The sequence below is a fragment of the Apodemus sylvaticus genome, chromosome 10, assembly GCF_947179515.1.
Source record: "Apodemus sylvaticus chromosome 10, mApoSyl1.1, whole genome shotgun sequence".
Lineage (NCBI taxonomy): Eukaryota > Metazoa > Chordata > Mammalia > Rodentia > Muridae > Apodemus > Apodemus sylvaticus.
Genome location: NC_067481.1, coordinates 46,726,778 through 46,749,717, shown reverse-complemented (window position 1 = coordinate 46,749,717; position 22,940 = coordinate 46,726,778). Strand labels below are relative to the sequence as shown.

Here is a 22,940-nt window from a genome sequence, read left to right as displayed (position 1 = left end):
TCCAAGTAGATGGAGTCCTAAGGTCTAGAGAAATATTTGTATTTTGGCCTGATGCAGCACTTTGACCAAATGACAGCATCCCTAAGTCAGCCTCTAAGGGACTGAGGACTTGTTTGTCACACTTTCAAAAGGACTTTAAGGGCTGGGGATGTAGGTCAGTGGTAGAGCACTTGGTGTTCAGATGCTGGAGTTCTGTCCATAGGACCCCAAATGTGACTTAAAAAAAAATAGCAGGCTGTCCTTATTACATTTCCTGCTAATCTGAGCTGAGACATCACTGGGTACCTTAGGAACAGCAGACCTGGCCCTGATGATCATGCAGAAGTGCCTCACTGTGGAGCCCCTGGGCTTTTGTAGTTGCAGTCTTGCCTCTGTCCTGTGCCCCCAAGTTGAAGATGCTCAGTTTTCAAGGCGGATAACCTACCCTCTGGCTTAGCAAAATGTCTGGTGTGGTAGATGAAGCAGCGTTTGGTACTGACAGAGCCCGATTTGATGCAGAGGGCTTGTGGATGATAAGGGCAAAGTAACGGAGATCTAGTCTGGGTAGGACGGGACTCAGCATCCAACCCCTCTCTCCCCCTCTGTTTCAGGCCCCAGCCTCCTTTTCATCACATATGCAGAAGCGATAGCTAACATGCCAGCATCCACATTCTTTGCCATCATCTTCTTCCTCATGTTAATCACTCTGGGTTTGGATAGCACGGTGAGTGGAGCCGGCAAAGGGTCTGGGAGGGAGAGGGGAAAGGGGAAAGGTCAGGAGGAGGCTAGAATCGCTTCCCCACTCAGACCTTCCCATGGTACTGGTTGCTATTTCCAGGTAATTCCCCTCCATCCCTCCTCTCACCTTCTCCCACTTCCCTTTCCTCTCCCTGTTCTTCTTCCCCAACCCCTCCCCCTGTCCACTCCTCAGTAATGGTACCTTGTGCACTGGGTACTTTACAGAGTTTCTGGTGGCACACGGTAGAGAAAGTGCCTGGCACAAAGGGGCTCAGTGTATTTAAATAAAATCCTTGTTGCTTTCCTTCCTAAGCCACGATTGCTCAACTCAGAGACTTGCTCTATTAGTGTAGAGAGCGTACTGGCATTGACCTAGCTTTGGGACACCCAGTCTCCCAAGACACAAATGCTAAAGCTGTGTGTGCAGTGTTTTCTTGCCTGCAAGTTCTAAGGGAAGGGTTCTGACAATGATATCGGATGGAAATGTGCCTCTTGACACGTTCATGTGCCAGGGAGTGGGCGAGCTAATCTTGATTAGCCTGTTTACTCTGAAATCTTATCTCTCTTCCTGTTCCCTGTCCTTAAGGCACGGGGCTTGTCCCAAGGCTCCTCTGTGACTGTCGGCATGCATCTTTCAGTTTGCAGGCCTGGAAGGTGTGATCACAGCTGTGCTGGATGAGTTTCCCCACATCTGGGCCAAGCGCAGGGAGTGGTTTGTGCTCATTGTAGTCATCACCTGCATCTTGGGATCCCTGCTCACACTGACTTCCGTGAGTACCAGGCCACCAGCTCCACATGTTCCACTCGCTAGTGTTCCACAGGCAGGGTGGGTGGTTTCCTCCCACTTCCACAGTGTCCTCCTGTGGGGCCGAAAAGTGTTGCTAGCAATATTAAAAGGCTCATCATGGGCCGAGGATGTGGTGTGGTGTTAGGTTGCTTGCCTGGCATATGTGAGGCCCTGGTTCCATGTTCAGCATTGAAAAGTTTGCCACCAAGGAGAAAGGTTATTTCTGGCAGTTGTCTGCTGGTAGATCTGTGCATGACATCAGGAGGCGTAGCATTTTACAACAGATCCAACCATATTTCAGGCTTGGCAAAAAATACCTGGAGAGAAGCTAGGATTTGCATTTCCAGATATTTGCATCTTTTAGAGATGCTTTTATGGGTACTTTGCCCCCCCCCCTCCGTGTCCTGATCTACAGGCTGGTGTCTTGTGTGTAACTTACATGCCACTTCATCTTCTTCAGAGCTTGAGGTGTAAAGAAGCCAGACCCTCTCCTGTGATCTCCCTCCTCCCCTCCCTGTCTCTTCATTTAGTAGCCAGGACAAATACAGTAAAGTGTATACATCAGGTAGGGTGACATCATGGTTTTGTGTCCTCCTGGCTCAAGACAGATTTTACTGATAGGGACACCTCTTCAAGCCATGGTCTCAGTGACCCCAGTGCTTTACCTGGGTGTATAGGGGCTGTGGTGTCAGAGGGGTCAGGGTTAGAGTGGCAGGCACAAAACAGTGACTTAAGTACCAGGGTCACACAGATTCAGATCCCCTCTCCCTTTTTCTTTTCCTTTTTTCCTTTTTTATTTTTATTTATTTTTATTTTTTGAGTCTTTACAGTTGTGAGTTCTCCAAGTTTGAATAGACAAGAATTCAGTAAGCCCAAAGTAGCCATAGAGGCTCCTTGGAGTTTGTCTTTTATGGTGTAGTAGATAAAACAAGGGTGATAAAAGCCCAGGCCGTGGGTCCCATTCTCAGTACCATCTAAAAGAAAATGTGCTCCACAGGGTAAGGTGTTCAGATGGGTACACATTCAAAGGCTACTCCACAAAACAGGGTCTGGAGTCCTCAGACCAAGTCCAGAGTGAGGATTACCCAGTCTGACCCCCATAGTCAGAAGCTTCTGCAGGCCTCTGTAGTGAGGCCACCCCTCAGAAGACTGTTGACATATCTGTGACCTTGTTCCCAGGGAGGGGCATACGTGGTGACCCTGCTGGAGGAGTACGCCACGGGCCCAGCAGTGCTCACTGTAGCCCTCATCGAGGCTGTCGCTGTGTCTTGGTTCTATGGTAAGAAGTCCCTTCTTTCTCTGCCCTATCCTCTGTCCACATGGAGACAGGCACTAATTTCATCAGAGGACAGGAAGGGGCAGTTGACCAAGCGTGATCTCCTGACAGGTCTGTAAGATAATCTCAGCTGAGGGCCTTCTATAGCCATACACTACTGTTTCCTCTGCACAGTACCACATAAGCCACCCTCCAGGGAGAACATTATTTCTATCCTGATTTCTTTTTTATGTTTGTAATATTTCCCCAGAAGAGACAGGTTGAAGTCAGCCAGTTCACCCACAGTGGTGGCCTAAGACCTGATATATGAGGCATTAGTGTGAGAGCACCCCAGATTTAAGTTTCTTAACATAGACCCCTTTCCAGAGCATCAAGATAGAGCCTCAGCCCCTCTCTTCTATAAGGCAAAACTGTTCTTATGGTCTCTGCACTGGTGAATCCCCAGGCCCTTCCCTCTTGTCCTGGGATAGACTTTGACAAAGGGAGAGAGGGGGTCCAGGAAGTGAGCTTAGAGCTCTTGGCAGGGGTTCCATGGGCCTTGAATAGTGGAGGGGAGGGCACAGGCAGGCCACTGACATGAAGACACAAGTTCAGAGATGGATCTGTACGATCAAGAAACAAGCATCTCATTTGGAAACGCATTTGCTTTCCAATTTCTACCATCAATTGCTTTGCCATGGTAACCATCTGTACACCGTGAAGGGAGAGGGCAGAGAACATGAACTAAAGACTTTGTGTGTGTATGAGAGAGTGTAGCCCCCTGCAGAGGTCAGGGCAGAGGACTGGATTCCCTGAAGCTGGACACAGAGGAGATGGTGAGTCGACTCTTGTGAGTTCTGAATACGGAAGACAATTAAAAAAAAAAAAAGAAGAAGAAGAAGACATTATCTTTACTTCCCCAGCAGTTGAGAGGACAGAGTTCAGAGTCACTGTAGACCTGCAGCAGAGCCTCAGAGCTCTGAGGAAACAGCGGGAGCACTTTCAGTTCTCGGGACACACCTGTCAGTGGGCGTCTTCGAGTTAGTGCCAGTAACCTTTACAGAACCTGGATCTTGACCTGGCACACAGATGAGCAATACTGTGGTTAAAAAATTTCCCTGAAGGGCTAGGAAAGATGGCTCAGTGGTTAAGAGCCCTGTCTGCTATCCAAGAGGGACTTGGTTTGATTCCCAGCACCCACATGGTAGGTAACAAATGGCTATAATTCCAGTTCTAAGGGACCCAACACCTCCTCCTGTAGGCAAAACACTCAAACATGAAATAAATCTTTAAAAAAAAAATACCTCTCTTGAAAACTGCCAGCAGATAGTCCGAAGTGGCTTCTGCAGGCAGGCTCACCATTCCTAAGATCACTTTCTTCTTACAATAGATGACAGTCAAATCCAGGCTGAGATCTTAGAAGGGAATTGTGGGCACCCCTGGAGAACTTGGTTGCTAGACATTTGCCAACTTTCCTGCTCTGTATACAAAGAGCTTTGCTTGCTATAGAATTTCAGTTTTGTGATGCCCCGCCACTTGAGTCCCTCGAGTGAAGTACCTAAGTGACCCCACCGGCTTATGGAGGAGCCCCCACTCCGTTCCCGCCGTCACCAGTGCTGACCCTGTTGATACTGCCCTGTCTAATTCTCCTTTGGGTGATTACAGGAATCACTCAGTTCTGCAGCGACGTGAAGGAAATGCTGGGCTTCAGCCCGGGATGGTTTTGGAGGATCTGCTGGGTGGCCATCAGCCCTCTGTTTCTCCTGGTAAGTGGTCGTGTTGTTTGTTTATAAGACTTGAATGCTACTGAAGCACCATTCCTAGACAGAAAAGCATGCTCTCCTAAGCTTTGTGATAATTCTGCAAGTTGGTGGGGAGGGATTTTTGTTTTAAGATAGTCTTCAGATGTAGATTGAGTTGTCCTGGAACTTTATATGTAGCCCAGGCTGGCCTCATAATTGAGATCTTCCTGCTTCTCAAGTGCTAGTATCACAGGCATTAGTGTCACTGAGGCTTAGTTTCATTAAAATCATGTAACACAACTATTCAAGATCGAGGAAGAAAATACTGTATATATTGCTCAGGAAGGCCCTGAGAGGGGTCCTAGCAATTTTATACTCAATAATTTTATATTCACTTTGAAGGGGGCATAAACAAAGCTCCCCAAATTTAGGTCCAAGTCAAAAGTAGAATTCATTTATTGTCAAAGGACCTGGATAGGAAAGTCTCATGCTAAGCAGGCAGAGGTGGTGCACACCTTTAGACCTGGCACTCTTGACAGAAGGCAGAGGCAGGCAATCTCTGCATTTGGGGCCAGCCTGGTTTATAGAGAGAGTTCCAGGAATCCAGGTTTACACAGAGAAACCCAGTCTAAAAAAATCTAAAAAGAAAGCTGAGTACTAAGGGTTGCTCGGGGAGGGCATTTTTTGACCCCTTGAAGTCAAAAAGCAGGTTAGACCATTCCATCCATTCTTCTCAGTTTATTGGGTATCTGGGCCATCCCAGATGTCTCAGGCACACAGTGTCCCTTCTCTTTCAAAACACCTCTTGGTTCCTGTGAGTGTTCTGACTTCCCTCCCCTGCCACGCCCAGCTCCCCACACATCTCAGGACTGTTTTATATGATGGCTCAATTGCTTATCTTTGCTTCTGTGACATTACATGTGCCCCTGTTCCCAGGAGCCCTTCCTGACTGCTTTAGACTCCAGAAGTTTTCATCAACCTTTGCTCTGAGCAGCAAGCATCCCAGCACAGTGATAGCCTTAGTGGGCCTGGGGCTCCCATGCAGGCCCAAACTCTAGACACTGCAACTCTTGTGTAGGCCCCGGCTTGTGTACCTTCTTAGGTTCAGCCCAGCAGTTCCACATTGCTTTGTCGGCCCGTTGCTTTTTGCCCAGAGAGTTACCTTAGCCCAAGAGCTCCTCTCTCCTCAGCTTCTCAAGCAGTGGGGACCACAGGGGCGTGCCACATGCTGTCTGTTGTTTTCTTTTAAATCCAAATGCTTCTTTCTTTTCAGTTTTTCCCCTCTTGTTTATGCCTGGTCTTACTCTGTAGCACTGGCTGGCCTGGAACCCCCTATGTAGACACAAGCTAGCCTCAAGCTTACATTGATCCGCCTGCCTCTGGAGTGCTGGGATCGAAGACAAGTGCTCACACACCAGGCAAAGTTTCACTTGCTTTTAAGAGGTTTGGCCCGAGTCTCTTGGTTCACCATGACCAGAAGCCAACGTCCTGACATAAATAGGTTGTTAACTTAAATTAATACCTGTGCTTCTTGATAATCCACTTAAACCCTTTCATTTGTTTTCCAGAGGAAGGAGGCAAGTTAGATTAATGCCTTGTGTGCCTAAATAGTCCCCCACCCAACAAGGAAGCAGTGCCCAGGCCCAGACAGGGGTGAGGCAAGTGACACAGTGACTGGGGACATAAAACCTAAGAATCATCAAACACACTAGTTCTCAGGATAAAAACTATTTTAATGCAATACTTAATACAAACAATCCATATACATTTTATCAGACAATGGACTTGACCCATGAACCTGTGACTCCCTTCACTTACCCTGATCTGGCCCCACCAGGTCCTATCTCTGACAGATCACACTGAAATATTTTGGCTTCCCCTTCCATGGCACTGAGGTGTGGTGTGGCCTCATTCCTGTCTGGGTCCTTAGGCCTCGCTTGGGCTTTTTTTTTTTATTTCTGGAGGCCCATGGTCAGTGTGTTCCTTTTCTTACCTAGCAACATCCTTGTAGAGACTGGTACATCACTCATGACCCAGGGATGCTCAGTTTACCTCCATCCTTCAAAAGCAAGTGCTTTTTGAGAGGAAGCAAATCTGCCCTCCACATCTCCACTGAACTAACAGGTCCCCTGTTCTGAGCTTTATAGGGATGCTTTAGTTAAACAAATCACTTCCTAAAACCATTCTTTTTCACTGAAGGCAAGTGAGGAAAGAAAAGAGTGTGCATGCGAAGAGAGGGAACTCTACTCAGGGTGGTAGCCACTGAATTAAAGAGCGTGGGCCCTGACAAGCTGGTGTTCATGTGCTTGGCAACGCATAGCCCCGTTGTGCTCAGGGTGGCTCCTGAGCAGATCTTCTCTTCCAAGTCCCCCTCCTCCTTAGCCAGGTCTTGGATAATGCACAAGGAGCCTGCATTAGGAGGAAGGTCTGTGATTGACAGGACTCCTTTTGAAGCCCTCCTCCTGGACATGGGCTATGAAGAGGAATGTGTGCTTAACAGTTCCCCATTTTATTACATGTGGACAAAGGAAAAACAGATACAGATGTTTAACTACATGAATAATGTGCATTAGTGTCATCTTTATGACCATGTAGCACTAACTGAAAATCAAATTCAGAGCAATGATTTCAGCACAGTGGTTCCTAGGCAAAACTCCACATTTATGTTCCCTCTGGAAAGCAAACTGAAAATAAGAGAATGCTGAGCCGGGTGTTAAGAGATTGGAATTTTTATCAAAAATTTCATTGGTTTCCAAGTGAAATGTGTTAAACTTCTTTTCTCCTGCTATTCCTGAGAGCGGGTCTGTAACAAGCAGACGGTTGGTCGCTGTTGAGGGCCATCCGTGCAGAGCCTTTCTTATGAAACCCCGGGCTGCAGAGCCTAAGACAGAACATTCCCAAGAGCAGAGTACTCCTCAGTTTCTCTCTCCCAGAATGAAGGTACCTTCCATCTCACTGAGTTCGGGGACATGGTACCAAAGCAGAGATAAACAGAGAGGCCACCCGAGTTATCTCTCTGCTGTCTAGTCCCAGAGGGTACCAGTCTCTTCTTGGCAGAGGGAAGTGCTGCATCTCTCTGACTTTGGGGATATTCGTAGAGATGCTGTAATTCTTACAGTGGCTTTAAGGTGTGGGATGGAAAGAAACCCAAGGAAAATCCCTGCTTCTTTGTTTTTGTTTTGACTTGGTACAGAAGTTGTTAGTAATATGGCACAAGAGTTCTTTTGAGGATAAACCCCAGTAGATTCTTAGATTTGGTATTTGTGGCCTCTATCTACATGGATATTATGAAGGTTTTCAATGTCTCTTGGAATTTGTCTTAGTTCATCATTTGCAGTTTTTTGATGAGCCCACCCCAGCTACGGCTTTTCCAATACAATTATCCCCACTGGAGCATCATCTTGGGCTACTGCATAGGGACGTCGTCTGTCTCCTGCATCCCTATATACATCATCTATCGGCTGATCAGCACTCCAGGGACACTTAAGGAGGTATGTGCCAGCTAAAAGTGTGTGTGGTCAGTGGGGTAAGAAAATAATTCTCTTATTGTGTTTTATTAAAAATATGTAAATATTCATAAAATCCACCATAAGTCTCTACTTATATATTCTTGCTACTCAGAGCCTCGGGAGGTGGGTGGGCAGGTGATATATAAACAGAGAACCCTGGGTGGATAGGGGAATAGTGCTCCTCACAGAGTCATTATTTCAGTGACAAGTCTAAAGGCAGCCCAGTGCAGGAACAGAACTCTCCCGATCTTTTCGTTTTTAGGTGCAGGTTCCCTCTTCTGAGCTGACCGTTGGCTAGTGTAGAAATTGGTGTTAAAGGTTAGGGACAGACGAGGCGCCATTTTCACGCCATGCTGCCCGAGTGGTCGTCTAGCGGTTCTGCTACTAGGATTCACAACAGTGGCACTTCAGATCTGCAGAACTGAAACGTTTTAGATATTGTCCGCTCAGTTGTGTTTCTGCCACTGTAGTGAGTACTTACTACACAGCGTGAAGAGCATCACACCAGGAGTCTCAACTGCTGCTCTGCTCTGTTGCAGAGGAAGAGCTCAAAGCCGAAGGGTGGCATCCAGGGAAAGCCAGGAGGCTTTAGAACCCAGGTGGACTAGACTGGCACAACATCACACTCAGACATTTCATAAGAGAACACGAGATGATTAGACACCTTCTCTGAGAACAGCTGGATTCACTTCTGTTTTTAAGTAGGGAAACCAAACTCATGGTAAAGAAAATTCAGCTCCTGCAAACTCCTGTAACCAAGCCAACCCTATCACAACCTTTCCTCCCAAAGAGAACCAATCGGTTGCTTTACTGTAATGCATTCTTAGGCCCAGAGTCACTAAATTCATCCCTCTGGGCTATCCTTCAGTGATGGCTGAGAAGATCCACCACCTCTCTGCTGCTTCAAACCCAGAGTCCTGGGTCAGGGGAGGGAACTCTAGATTAACATACATCAGTATTATACCACAGGCTGTACCTCAAGTCCTAGTTGTCTCTCTTGCAGATTTTCAGTTACTTACAGAAAAAAAATGACACCTAGAAGGATGTAAAGTAACTGAGGGCAGACCCAGCGGCAGCAGAGGAGAGACAGAGGGCATCTCTACTGTAGGCCACCAGATGGGAGACAATAGGTCTCAAGGAAGCAGCTGATAAAGCTGCAGGAGTGTGAGGAGAGACCCTGGGCAGCTATGGAAGCACTCATTTCTGGATCCTAGCTTGCCCAGCAGTAAAATGTGCTCCTTGGACAGTCGTGTGCTCCCAGGATTGATAGCTCCATGGGTCAGGAACAGTGGCACACAGTGCTGGGTGGAAATCCTAGTGAATGCTTGATTAAGGAAAATCCAATACCTTTCTTTAGATAGGGCTTCTGAGAGAGGCCTTTCCTATTTTTGTGTGTACTTAATGCAAGTGGTAAAAAGCATGCCTTGTTCCCCCGCCCTGGGGAGAAAAGACATTTGCTTTTTGTTTTGTGGGGGAGGAGGAGATTTTTATTCTAAACCACAGTCTCCCTATGTAGCCCAGACTAGCCTTAGACTTTCAGTGATCCTCTTGGCCCCAGCCCGTACTGGCATTATAAGATATGTGCCACCACACCTGCCTCACTTGGAGTTTTACAGAGATTACTTGTTAATTACCAGATTTGACATCCAGAAGCATTCTGGGAGGAGGTGAGGCTCCATATAAAATCTTGGTTTGGTTAAAAAAACAAAGACTAACAGAAAGGTAAATATAAGAGAAAATCGAGTGTCTGAACTCTGCTGGGTAATGGCTATCCAGATGCGCCTGGCTTATAATGAGATTAGATCCTGATAAACCCATTATGAATTGAAAATGTCATTAAGTAAAAAAAAAAAAAATACAGTGATACACCTAGCTTCCTGAACATCATAGCCTGGCAACACAGGGCAGGGCTGTCATTCTCATGACTGCTTGGCTGGCCAGGAGCTGTGGCTTGTACCACTGCCTAGCATCAGCAGAGAGCGATAGCTCTAGCCCTGGCAAGGGGAGAGAGGAATATTGAGAGCAATTTCCACCAAATGGATATCACTCTTGCATCATCATAAAGAAAAAAGAGGTTATAGGAACCCACTGCAAGCTGGGGACCACTTGCATACGTCCACAGTGTTATGGAACAAGCTCTATTTACTGCTTTAATTTGGGAAAATACCATGCACGAGCAGCCTAGGAGCCTCAAGGTTGGGGTCAATTGCTGGCTGAAGTCACCATTGCAGAAAGCCTTAGTGACCCCGCACAAAGATAGTGGAAGATGGTCTCTAATGAGCACATGCTTGTGAAGGTGTCGGCCATGCCCGGTTCTCAGATTAACTGTAGTTTAGAGAGAGTCTTGTAGAAGACCAGGGCCCAGCAAAGTCTGAGCTCAGTAGTTGTCTAGAGGGCTGGCAAAACGGTTCAGCAGGCAAAGGCTCTTAACCACCAAGCTACAGGAGTTAAAATGTTGGAACTTACACAGTAGAAAACTGACCCCTAAAAGTCATCTTCCAACCTCCACATAGGCACTGGCTCACATGCACCCACACATATGTACACCGAAATTACATAATTAAGATCTAAGTCTGGCCTGGCAGTGGTGGCGCACACCTTTAATCCCAGCACTTGGGAGGCAGAGGCAGGTGGATTTTTGAGTTCAAGGCCAGGCTGGTCTACAGAGTGAGTTCCAGGACAGCCAGGGCTACACAGAGAAACCCTGTCTCAAAAAACAAACCTACCAACCAACCAACCAACCAGAAGATCTAAGCCTGGTAACTTGGGAGAATCCACATCTAAATGTGCAGCAGTACACACAGGAAGGAGGTGGGCATAAAAGCAAACACTTTTCTTTACAATGTTTACTGCGCTTGCCCAGTGATGAGTGAGCTCTTTCCTGTGCATCCTAACTCCACTTAAGACTAATTCCAATTGCAAGACTTATTTCTATCTAATTAATGATAGTCTACAATGTGCTGAGGGATGGCGTTCAGAGGCTGTTGGCACTGGCGGGCACCATGGCCACAAGGCGGGATTGAGGTCCTGTGTGTCTGCCCCCAAGTGTGGCTCTGGGAAGCCCTGTCTGTTTAAAGTCAGTCATGCTGTGGCCAGCAAGTTTCCTCCGAAGGATTCCACCTTAAGTTCGTGTCTCAATCATGTTCTTCCTGTACCAGATGCTTGTACTTTGATGTACTCTGACATTTTCATCCGTATTAGAAGTTGGGCATTTCTTTTTTTTTTTAAAGGCCAATGAGGCTATTTCAACTTACTGTAAAATATCATTAAAATACTCTTCATTGTTTTAATATCAATGTTGATAAGTCTTTTCAAACAAGACTTTGTAACACTGCACTTTTCTTCCAACAGCGCATTATTAAAAGTATCACTCCTGAAACACCAACAGAAATTCCATGCGGGGACATCCGCATGAACGCTGTGTAACACACCCAGGGAGAGAAGTGGCCTCCCAGCCCCCATCACCTCTGAAAGGCCCCACCTTGACCCCTCCCCTCTAAGCCAAGCCTGATGATGGAAGGTCTTTCTCCATGGAGACACAGTCCTAAAGACTATGGTGCCCAGGCTCTTGTGGGTTCCAACCACTTCTTTCCATGAAATCTCTTGGACTTAACTACCACATTAGATGGTGACACCGCTGAGCTGGCCTCTTCTGGACATGGGAGGGAGAGGAAGGAGGGGACAAATGCCACCCAGTCATTAGCTAGCTTCAGGTTTAAAATTAGGTCTGTGGATGTCTGTATTATGTTTTTGGTACGATCGATCATATTACCCTGCACCCTGTCTGCTTCTAAAGCCTTCAGTGTTCATGAATACATAAATCACCCAAGAGAAAACAGGGATGTCTTGCTAGCCATATATATATTCTCAGTAGCATAGAACTCTATAGCTGGAATCTACTAGAAGCCTGTAACCCATGTGCTGCTCTGAGGTTAAGGAAAGAAGATGTAAAGACGCTATGCTGAAAACTGATGTATATGTGTGAGCTATTGTGTCTGTCCATTGTGTGTGTACCCTCAATCCCAACACTCTGGGTCCATTACAAACTATATAAATGGCCTCTAATTTTTCTTACATTAAACAGATTCTACCTAGTCAATCGGGCTTGTGTTATTAGAAGCGTGCTGTGTTACCATCTCCTTTCCCGGTGTCTCTTCCACCACCCACCTCCCTGTTATGCATTCAGGATAAAGGCCCGTGGGAAAACCCGGCCTGTTCTATCATTCACTATGGCTGCTGCTTTCCAGATGGTTGTGGCAACTTCCACGTCCAGCTGGGTAGCTGGTATAAGCTCTATGTCAAATGGCTGAGGAGTTTGATTATTCAGGTTGTTGGTCCTGCGTAGCCAGGGCAATCCCAACTTCTACTTGGCTCTAGGGTACGTAGGTCTAATTCTATGAGCTAAAAGGCAGGTCTTCTCTGCCCAGGAGAAATTGGAGACTCTGAGTTGGCTTTAAATGACCGCTCTCCACCAGGATCCCATCTTGACTCTGCCATGGGGTCCTGATGCTGAGCTCCAGGGTGATCTCCGAGTGAACGGCCTTTCGTGAACCTGGTGCTGATGAGGTAAATTTGGACTTTGGTGACTTATGGATTGGATGAAAGTGTGGAGGCAAATCTTACCTTGAGGTGTGAGATTCCTTTCTTAAAATCTTTAAGGAAACAGGTGATGAGATTAATTACCTGGCACTATATAATTTTGAGTCCTCCATAAAAAATTTAAACAAATTTCATAAAAAGTAGGCCCCAGCTTGGTGCAGTAGGAGTGGGAGGATCATGTAGCTCGGGCTACATAGTGAGACTGTCTCAAAGAGCTGTGTGCATGGGGATCCATACACAACAGGCTTACACTTACCCTACTGTAGGTGTTTCTCCCTTGGCTTCGGCCCCTCCGCGGCAGCGTCCTTGAACTTATTCTTCTATCTGTGCCTCTTGCTCACCCTTGATAATTCTTTGATTTGCTCATTTGTGCATTTTTCCCCTCCCAAAATATTTTCATTACTCATATGAGCTTCCGAGAAGCTTCACAAAATATTAGGGGGAAAGGTTCAGCACTTTCTTATGTACTGAAGAAGAGAAACTATCTGCAGGTGGCCTTGCAGTCACTGGTAAACAAGTCTGCGAAATTAAAGAATCATGTTTTTTCTAGAGAGTCCTAGCTAGCCCAGGCTAGCCTCAAACTTACTATGTAGCCAAGGATGACCCTGAATGCTGGGATTATATGCATGTGCCATGATGCCAGGATTATGTGGTCCTGAGGACTGAACCCAGGAGTTCACACATGCTAGGAAGCATTCTAAGTACACCCCCAGCTTAAGATAGATTCTCTTTATCTCACAAACACACAAATTTCTCAAAGTTTCATCTTTTCCTATTTGTTTCTAAGTAGCCTTGAGTGGCCTTGAACTCTAGATTCTCCCACATTAGCCTGCTGCATGCTGAGATTACAGCCAGACCAACTGTACTCAGAAAAAAAAAATTAATTTTTAGAAGCACTTGCTGAGCTTTGCCAAGCCAGACATTCAAGGAAGTATACAGGAGTTTTCAAAGTTTGAGTTTTCACGCAAGTGAAAAAGAATATCCAAAGTCCCCGTTGATTTTAAGTTTGCACTGATGCCGGATCCCCATTTATCAATATACTATAGATTTTTTCCTCCTAATTTTTATTTATTTTTAATTTAAGTTTCATTTTTATAAATTTTATTATGAAAATAACCTTGCAATTAAGCATCACACACCAAAGTTAACCAGACCTAAAGGCTATTCACATCAATGCCTTTCTATACAGTTAGAAGAGCCATTCTCAAGTTCTGGAACTTTACATTGAGTTTTCCATTTAACCATTGAAGATTTTTTTTTTCTCTTTTTGTTTCTCAAGACAGTTTCTCTGGCTGTCCTGAAACTTACTCAAACTCAGAGATCCGCCTGCCTCTGCCTCCTGAGTGCTGGAATTACAGGCGTGTGTTATCACACACAGCAATCATTGTTGATATTTTTATGTACTTCCCCACCACCAAAGCTGAAACCCCCAGGACAGAATGAGAACTAGAACAACGGTTAGCTTTATCTCCTCTTTGTTCACCAACTGCATCCAGGCCTTCCTCAGCCATGAAACATTTCCTCCTTCTGTCTGTTCCTTAGTCTTTCAAGCAGGATCTAATCTTGCCTAAGTATACAGCAGACAGATCAAATCTTGGTCTGTAGAAAGCTAGCCCTCTTCCTGGCAAAGGGACAGCTTTGGATAACATAATAAAGTCTAGCCAGTGTATAAGAAGAAAATTACTCTTCAGAAGGAAGAATTCAAATCCATCATTGACAGAATAACCGCAATGTCCCATTATAATTTTTTAGAAGTGGCCAGGCTTGTGAAGGGACAAGAAAAATAAAAAACCTTTCTGTAGAAAGAAAAGCAGCTAATAGACACTAACAGAGAGCATCAACACTGGATTTAAAACACAAAGGCATCAGGGGTATGGGGAAAGGTTCAATGTCCTCGTGGACCTGCAAGACCTGTTGTTTGACGAAATCGGAGAATGCAAGTTGTCTAAAGGAAATGTTAGTAAAAGTTGCAATACCTGAAGAGAAAGATCCAAAGGACCCACAAAAGAATTCCACCCCATGGGCTCAGGAGGTAGCTGAATCCTGGGCTTCCTGCAGGACAGGGGACCCAAAGTAAATAATCTGGATGCTGAGACAAATTTATAGTCCCAGCACTGGGGAGCAGGAAGAGGCTGACCCTGGAGGCTCACAGGCCAGTTAGCTTAGCCAACACAGAGTGCGTTGTCTCAAAAAGCAAGAGGAGCCTGGTGTGACTTCAGAGCAGGATGGAGGCAGGAAGGTCACTGGGGCTTGCTGGCGTCCAGAGACAGATCCAGTCTCAAAGGAGAGATAAAGCAGGACACAGTAAATCCTAGTCTGGCTGCCATACATGCCCCCACATACATATACATTATATCTCTCACACGACCACCCCCCACACACACATCCCCCCACACCCATAAACACAGGGTTAAGAGTACTTGTTGCCCTTGCAGAGGACCCAGGTGTTGTTCCCAGGACAAACATGGTGGCTTACAAGTATCCATAACTCCAGTTCCAGGCAATCAGATGCCCTCTTCTGACCACCTCAGCTACCAAGACCAAACATGGTGCACAGGCCTACATACATGCCAGAAAAACCCTCAGGCACATAAAATAAATCTAAATTTTTATTTAAAAGAAGAAAAACAGGGCAATGGCCCCTGAGGAATGACATCCAAGGTTGACCTCTGGCCTCCAAACACGTGTGCACCTGCAGCAACACACATACCCATACATGAACACACACATACCCATACATGAATACACACATACCCATACATGAACACACACTTTGAACCCCGAGAAAGCCAAAGTTGGTAGAGAAAAATAAAGGATAAAAATTCTAAAACAGGTGGCAATATTGAAAACTTAATTCTAGCTAGACACAGTGGCTCATGCCTTTGATCCTAGCACTTGGAGGGGCAGAGGCAGGTGGATCTCTGGGAGTTCTAGGTCAGCCTGGTCTACAGAGTGAGTGCCAGGACAACCAGGGCTACACAGAAGACCCGTGTCCACCAGCATCCCCCCACCCCTAAGTTAGTCTTGAAAGGAATAAGCTGAGTAGAAGCTTGTTTGGCAGAAATAAAGGATATAAGAGTAATCAAGCTGAGAAACTGCCCTGGGTTCAAAAAACCAAAGCTCAAAAAAAAACCAAAGTCCCGGAAGTATGGGAGAGCCTGAGTCTCAGGGTGGCAGCCACAGAAACTACAATAGCCAAAGAGGAATTCTGGAAAGAGAACCAAGGGAAAGCAAGGATAAGCTAGCTAATGAAACCGAAGAGGAAATGAACCATCAGAGCTTAGGGAGTAGAGTTTCTAACCCTCCAGAGAGACAAGCACACCAGTGAGGGAGCCGCACAGACGCTGTTTAGCAGCAGCCGTGGGTACCAGGGAGCAACGGACGGGTCAGCTCACATTTTCAGTGTCCCGAGAGAAAACGATCCAGGACCTCATCTTTTTGTCCTGTGTTAAATTAGCATTTAAGTGTGATGATGAAGTTCAGATGACTTCAAACTTCCAAAGTCTCAGGAGATTTATCATCCAAAACTCTCTTATTGAACAAGTATGAAGAGGCCAGTGGGACGGCTCCACAGTGCAGGCACTGGGTGTGGAAGCCTAGTGACTTTAGTTCAATCCCTGGGACCTGCATAACTGTGGGAGGAGAGTTGTCCTCTGACCTCCATTCACACGCTACATGTGTGCCCTCTCCCATTGTGTACACACACTCATGCATTTAAAAAAATAGGGCTAGAGAGATGACTCAGTGGTTAAGAGTGGTTAAGACCTTCCAGAGATCCTGAGTTCAATTCTCAGCAACCACATGGTGACTCACAACCATCTGTAATGAGAACGGATACCCTCTTCGGTGCACAGGTAGGTGTACAAGCACATACAGCACTCATGAACATAAAATAATAAAACATAAATAAAAATAAAAAGCCCAAAGACTTACTCAAATATACTCCCCAGACAAACTCCTGGCGGTAGCAGTGAGGCATAACTGAGCAGGAGAGCTACCCGTAGCATGGGCGGCACCATCCCCTGTGCTCAGGAGTCAGAACAGAGAGGAGAAAGCTACGGGCCATGTTCATCTGATGTCCTTGACCCCTCAGGCTCCTCCAATCCCTCCTCCCCGCCTCCGCAGGATGCCCTGAGTGCTGTCTAATGTTTGGCAGTGGGACTCTGCAGGAGCGCCCATCATCTGCCCGTGCTGGATGAGTCCCTCTGGCCTCTACGATGATTATCCTGGGCTCTGGGACTAGCACATCCTGCAGGCCTAACAAACTGTAGGTTGCAGGTTTTATGGCTGGGTTGCTGTCCCAATCCCTCCACTGGTAGCATGGCCCAAAGAATCAACTGGCTGCAACTCAAGTGGCCACAGAGATCAGGGAGCCTTGCATGGGTCTGCCCTAGCTCCTCTGCATGTATTATGGTTGTATAGCTCGGTGTTCTAGTGGGAAACCTAACAGTGGGAATGGGAACTGTCTGTGACTCTGCCTGCCTTCCTGCCTGTGGGGCCCTTTTCCTGCTGGGTTGCTTCATCCAGCCTTGATGTGAGAATATGTGCCTGTCTTAATGTGGCTTGCTATGCCTTATTTGGTTGATATCCCTAAGAGGCTGCTCGGTTTTGAGGGGACATAAAGGGTGGGAGTAGATCTGGGGGAGAAGAGGGGGAGAACCTGAGGGGATGGGGGGGGACTTCAATCAGGATGTGATATAAGGGAGAAGAATAAATAAAAAGGAAAAACTATTTCCCTTTATTCACTTTACATCTAATTGCAGCCCCTCTCTTCTCTCCTCCCAGTCCCACCCTCATAACCCTCCTCTCTTTCCTTCCTCCTCCTCCTCTGAGAAGAGAAGGCCCTGCATGGGTACCAAAGGAAAAAAAATTCTTAAAAAAAAAAATAAAGGAGAAAGTCAAGTAGTAGTATCTATCTCCATCTCTCTGCTCCTGGACTGGGGATACAGTGAAACCAGCTTCTTCACTTGGCTGCCAAGTCTGAAGTTCGCCCCACCGACACACCTCCCAAGTGTGATGGGCTGCACTCTCACTACATGAACCAAATAAACCCTCCCTTCCTTAAGGTGACACAGTGATGGTGGCCCACACCTTTAATCCCGGAGAGATGGCTCAGTGGTTAAGAGCACTGACTGCTTTTCTAGAGGTCCTGATTTCGATTTCCAGTAACCTTATGGTGGCTCACAATCATTTGTAATGGGATCCGACGCCCTCTTCTGGTATGTCTGAAGACAGTGACAGTGTACTCACATTCATAAAATAAATGAAGTCTTTTTTTTTTTTAAGAAAAAAAAAACAAACCTTAACTATAAATTATTAAACATTTATATACTCCCTCAAGTATATCATTTACAAATATTTAATATGAAAACCACCTTGATCTAGGCAATGATGGCACACACCCTTAATTCCAGTACTTAGGAGGCAGAGGCAGGTGGATCTCTGAGTCTGAGGCATGAACTAGAGTGAGTTCATGCCAGGTCAGCCAGGGCTACACAAGGAAATGAACAAACAAAACAAAACAGAAAAAAAGAAAAACAGACCTTCTTGAACTATAAATAATACATTTCAGAAAAGCTAAATAGGTTGTTACAGTTCTTTGTAGTCTTTGATGAGCTTTAGTCTGTAATATCTCATTTCATTTAGTTACCATTGGTCTAGAAAGCAAATGTTTGTTCTTAGGTCTGTGCAGGAAGACCCTGAGGCTGGGGGAAGTTGATTTCTTCAAGTTCATGTAGCTGGGAAGTCTCAGAACTGGTCTACAGCTGGGCGGTTGTGGCGCACCTGTAATCCCAGCACTCTGGGAAGCAGAGGCAGGCAGATTTCTGAGTTCAAGGCCAGCCTGGTCTACAGAGTGAGTTCCAGGACAGCCAGGGCTATACAGAGAAACCCTGTCTCGAAAAAAACCAAATCCAAAAAAAAAAAAAAAAAAAAAAAAAAAAAAGAAAGAAAAGAAAAGAAAGAAAGAAAAAGAAAAAGAACTGACCTACCTGATCTACATGTCTCTTGTCAACTCAAGACACAAATGTGTCACTGTTAAGTCACAACTTTCCTTTGTTTATTCCTGGGATCACACATTCATAAAGACATCACAATAGAAAACATTTTACCATCTTAAAGAGTTCCACACCCTTACAAATCAAATGCTGTAAAATTATCCAAATTCTTTCAAAATTCAAATTCTCTGTAAAAGTCTGTCTCTTTTTCCAAAAATGTAGTCTCACCTGGGCAGTGGTGGCCCACACCTTTAATCCTAGCACTTGGGAGGCAGAGGCAGGGAAATCTCGGAGTGTTCAGGGCCATTGTAGGCTACAGAGTGAGTTCCAGGCCAGCTAGGGATACACCCAGAGAAACCCTGTCCCAACACTTCCCCGCCTCCCCTCAAAAAGTTAAAAGTCTTGATTGTGGGCTCCTATAAAATCAAAAATAAAGTACTTCCTCACTTCAGAAGGTTAGAACCAGGACACTGTCACAATCTGAACACAGCAAAAACAAACAAACAAACAAACAAACAAACAAACCTCCAACAGTGTAATGAACTCAGTGTCGAATTATCTGATAAGGATCCCCTCACCATCTTCTGGCCTCCTCCAAAGGCCCTGGGCCTCTTCTCTGCCCACACAGCGCACAAGCCAGCTCCATCTGCACCTCTTTGGTGGTCATCTCCTGGCGCTGGTATCTCCAAAGGGACAGGGTCTTCTGCTGCAACTGGGCTGCTTTCATCAACAGCCCTCTTCAGAGACTCCAACCCTGCCACAGTGCCACGCCCCAGCTGCTCTCTGTGGTGTCTTCATCCTTCATGTCTTCCAAAGCAGTACCACCTGGGTGGCCCTTACACTATCAAGCTCAGCTGCCAACAGGAGGGACAACTTGGCCACTTTCAGAACACAACCTTCTCTGTGCTGACCCCAAGAAAACATTTAAATACTTCCCAGAAGACGTCATCTCTATCATTTCTCTCTCTCCCTCTCCCCCCCCCCTCCATTCCTTTCTTTCTGAGACAGGCTTTCTCTGTATAACAGTCTTGGCTGTCCTGTAACTTACTATGTAGACTAGGTTGGCCTTGAACTTACAGTGACTCTGCCTCTCAGGTGCTGGGATTAAAGGTGTGCACTGCCACTGCTCAGTCGCTGCTTTCCCCGGCCTACTCTTCCGTCCCAGCTAACCAGAACCACAGATTCATACCTCACAGGGCCCAGCAGAGTCTTTGTTTCTTCTGAACCTTCATTAGCCAGGCCTCTATCACCTGAACTGCTCTCAACATTCTTAGCTTCTACAGAACAGCTCACTGAGCCTTCAACACTCAATGGCTTGTCTAGCTCAAAGTTCCAAAGTCCCTTCATAATCCTCCCTAGGACAATACAGTCAGTCTGGCATAGCAATACCCCACTATCCTGGTATCACCTTGTCTTGGCATTACTATTTGAAGGACTTTAGCAGGTCCAAGTGTGGCAAACATGGCACTGGCAGGCCTTGCTCTTCCTGGTTCCCTCTCCCTCTCTAAACTGTAGATTACATCCCTAAAGTTCGCCACCAAGGTCCCTTTTATGGACACTTTCTTATGCCTGGCTCATTTCTAAAGCTGATCACCAAGGCTCAGCTATCAAAGTGCTGAAATCCAGCAATCAAAAGCCCCCTTCGGCTACCCTAATTAACATGCCTAATGAAAACATGAGTGAATCCTAGCCCATTCTAACACAGACCTTCCATTTTTACCTCTTAAAAATAACACCTACAGGGTCATTTGCTGCTATCCTCTGCCTAAATCAGAAATCAGCCATCATAACTTTTCTTTTCCACTTAATGATACCTCTGTGAATATAGGTATTTGGGTGTGGCTCATGCCTAATCCTAGGTCTGGAAGGGAGCACCCTGCTGTCTTCACTATTGCTGCAATGAAACACCACGGCCAAATCAACTTGGGGAGAAAAAAAATTTGACTTACACTTCCACACACTGTTCATTGAAGGAAGTCAGGGCAGGAACGCGAGCGGGGCAGGAGCCTGGAGCCAGGAGCCTATGCTAAGACCACGGAAGAGTGCTGCCTACTGGCTTATTCCTCCTGGCTTTTTGAGCTGGGTTTCTTATAGAATCCAGGACCTCCAGCCCAGGTATATTCCCACCCACAATGGCATCCCCATCAACCACTAATTAAGAAAATGTCCTACAGGCTCGACTACAGCCTGATCTTATAGAGGCATTTTCTCAGTTGAGGCTCCCTCCTCTCTGATGACTCTAGCCTGTGTGAAGTCAACATAAAACTAGCCAGGTCCATTCTCAAATAAAGGAGAATGGAAGCAACAGGTGGATGGCAGAAGGGAGAAAAAATGCTTTAGAAATGAGGCTGCATGTCATGGTCCACACAAGTGATATGCCACGGCCTCACCAACACTGAGTGTGTGTCGTTTCAACTGCAGGATTTTCTTTAGAAGCCTCAGCTCTAGTTTTGGGACACATTGCTAAAAAATCTCTTTCAGGATCTTAAAATGTCTACTTGTATTGTTTCTAAGTATATGGTTTTTGTAAACTAAAATTTCAATGTGTGAAATGGAGAGAATAATGCTGAGATCTGGATGGATGTGTGTGTAATCTTAAAACAAATCCTAACTATAAAAAGTGATGACAAGCCTGCTTATCCTTTGAGTATTGGAAGGCCACTGATTTGCTTGAGTTGATTTTATAACCTGCCACTTTGCTGAAGTTGTTTATCAGCTGTAGGAGCTCTCTAGTGGAGTTTTTTGGGTCACTTAGGTAGACTATCATGTCGTCTGCAAATAATGATAGTTTGACTTCTTCCTTTCCGATTTGTATCCCTTTGACCTTCTTATGTTGTCGAATTGCCCAAGCTAGTACCTCAAGTACAATATTGAAAAGATAAGGAGAAAGGGGGCAGCCTTGTCTGGTCCCTGATTTCAGTGGGATTGCTTCAAGTTTCTCTCCATTTAGTTTGAGGCTGCCAGATGCTGGAAAGAACCCAGGTATCCCTCAACAGAAGAGTGGATGCAAAAAATGTGGTATATCTACACAATGGAGTACTATTCAGCCATTAGAAACAATGAATTCATGAAATTCTTAGGCAAATGGATGGAGCTAGAGAACATCATACTAAGTGAGGTAACCCAGACTCAAAAGGTGAATCATGGTATGCACTCACTAATAAGTGGATATTAACCTAGAAAACTGGAATACCCAAAACATAACCCACACATCAAATGAGGTACAAGAAGAAAGGAGGAGTGGCCCCTTGTTCTGGAAAGACTCAGTGAAGCAGTATTCGGCAAAACCAGAACAGGGAAGTGGGAAGGGGTGGGTGGGAGGACAGGGGAAGAGAAAGGGGCTTATGGGACTTTCGGGGAGTGGGGGGCTAGAAAAGGGGAAATCATTTGAAATGTAAATAAAAAATTATATCGAATAAGAAAAAAGTGATGACAAGGGAAGTGCTCCCTAGAAACAAGGAATTCTCTGGACCATAATACAACTATCAAATGAGGAAAGTAAGACCCTTCCTTCCTTTTTGCCATCTCCTCCTGACCTTCTTGCTGTCCTTGTACAAATAGATCTATCCAGAACACGTTTCACTTCAGATCTCTTTTGTTTCCAGTCTAGAAGTTCCTGCATTCCATGACCTTGGTGCTTTGAAAGATTACGAATAGTTATTTTGGATAATCAACTAGAAACTCTGTGAGTTGACTTGATGACTAATTTTAGTCAATTCTAGCTGTGTGTTTGTTAGGCATGTCTCAGGACTTGTGCTGTATTCTTCCTGTCACATCCTATCAAAAATGGAGCTGCCCGCCCCCCCCCACACTATTTGTCTCAACATTGATGTTAACTTCAATCTTAAGGCTTTGTAGTTCGCTGTGCTTTCTAAAGGTTCTTTTTGTCTTATTAATATTTATAAGGGGGATTTTGGAGACTACAAATACTTGGTTCATCAAAGTTGCAGTTTATCTTTTAAACTTTTTGAATGCATGGATGTTCTACCTGGATTATGTCTGTGCACCATGTGCATGCAGTGCCATTGGAAGCCAGAAGAGGCCATCATATCCCCTAGAACTGGAGTCATAGAGGACTGTATGGGTGACTGGAACTGAACATAGGTCCTCTGAAGGGACCTGGTGCGCTGACATGGAGACGTTATGCTTGTGTTTTTTCAGAAAAAGAACAAAGTCCCAGGTGGCTCCTGATCAGATGCATCCACCAGGACATCTTAGAGACCTCTGGAGAAATGAAACATCTAAAGGCAGAAGACAAATTCATTAAAAGATGTCCCAAGAGGGAGACCAAATAAAATTTTTTTTTTATTTCATGTGTGTTGGTGTTTTGCCTGT

At 45.6% G+C, this 22,940-nt stretch overlaps 1 protein-coding gene across 1 annotated transcript in view; it reads left to right on the top strand.

Annotated features, from left to right (window-relative positions):
- Positions 1-12,109, top strand: part of Slc6a4 (solute carrier family 6 member 4) — a 31,417-nt gene extending 19,308 nt beyond the window's left edge. Inside the window, exons 9-14 of the mRNA XM_052196462.1 lie at positions 591-703; positions 1,356-1,487; positions 2,684-2,783; positions 4,425-4,525; positions 7,825-7,992; positions 11,362-12,109. Coding sequence (XP_052052422.1) covers positions 591-703; positions 1,356-1,487; positions 2,684-2,783; positions 4,425-4,525; positions 7,825-7,992; positions 11,362-11,436 — 689 coding nt within the window. The 3' untranslated portion in view covers positions 11,437-12,109. The remainder of the gene's footprint in view (positions 1-590; positions 704-1,355; positions 1,488-2,683; positions 2,784-4,424; positions 4,526-7,824; positions 7,993-11,361) is intronic.
- Positions 12,110-22,940: the final 10,831 nt, after the last annotated feature.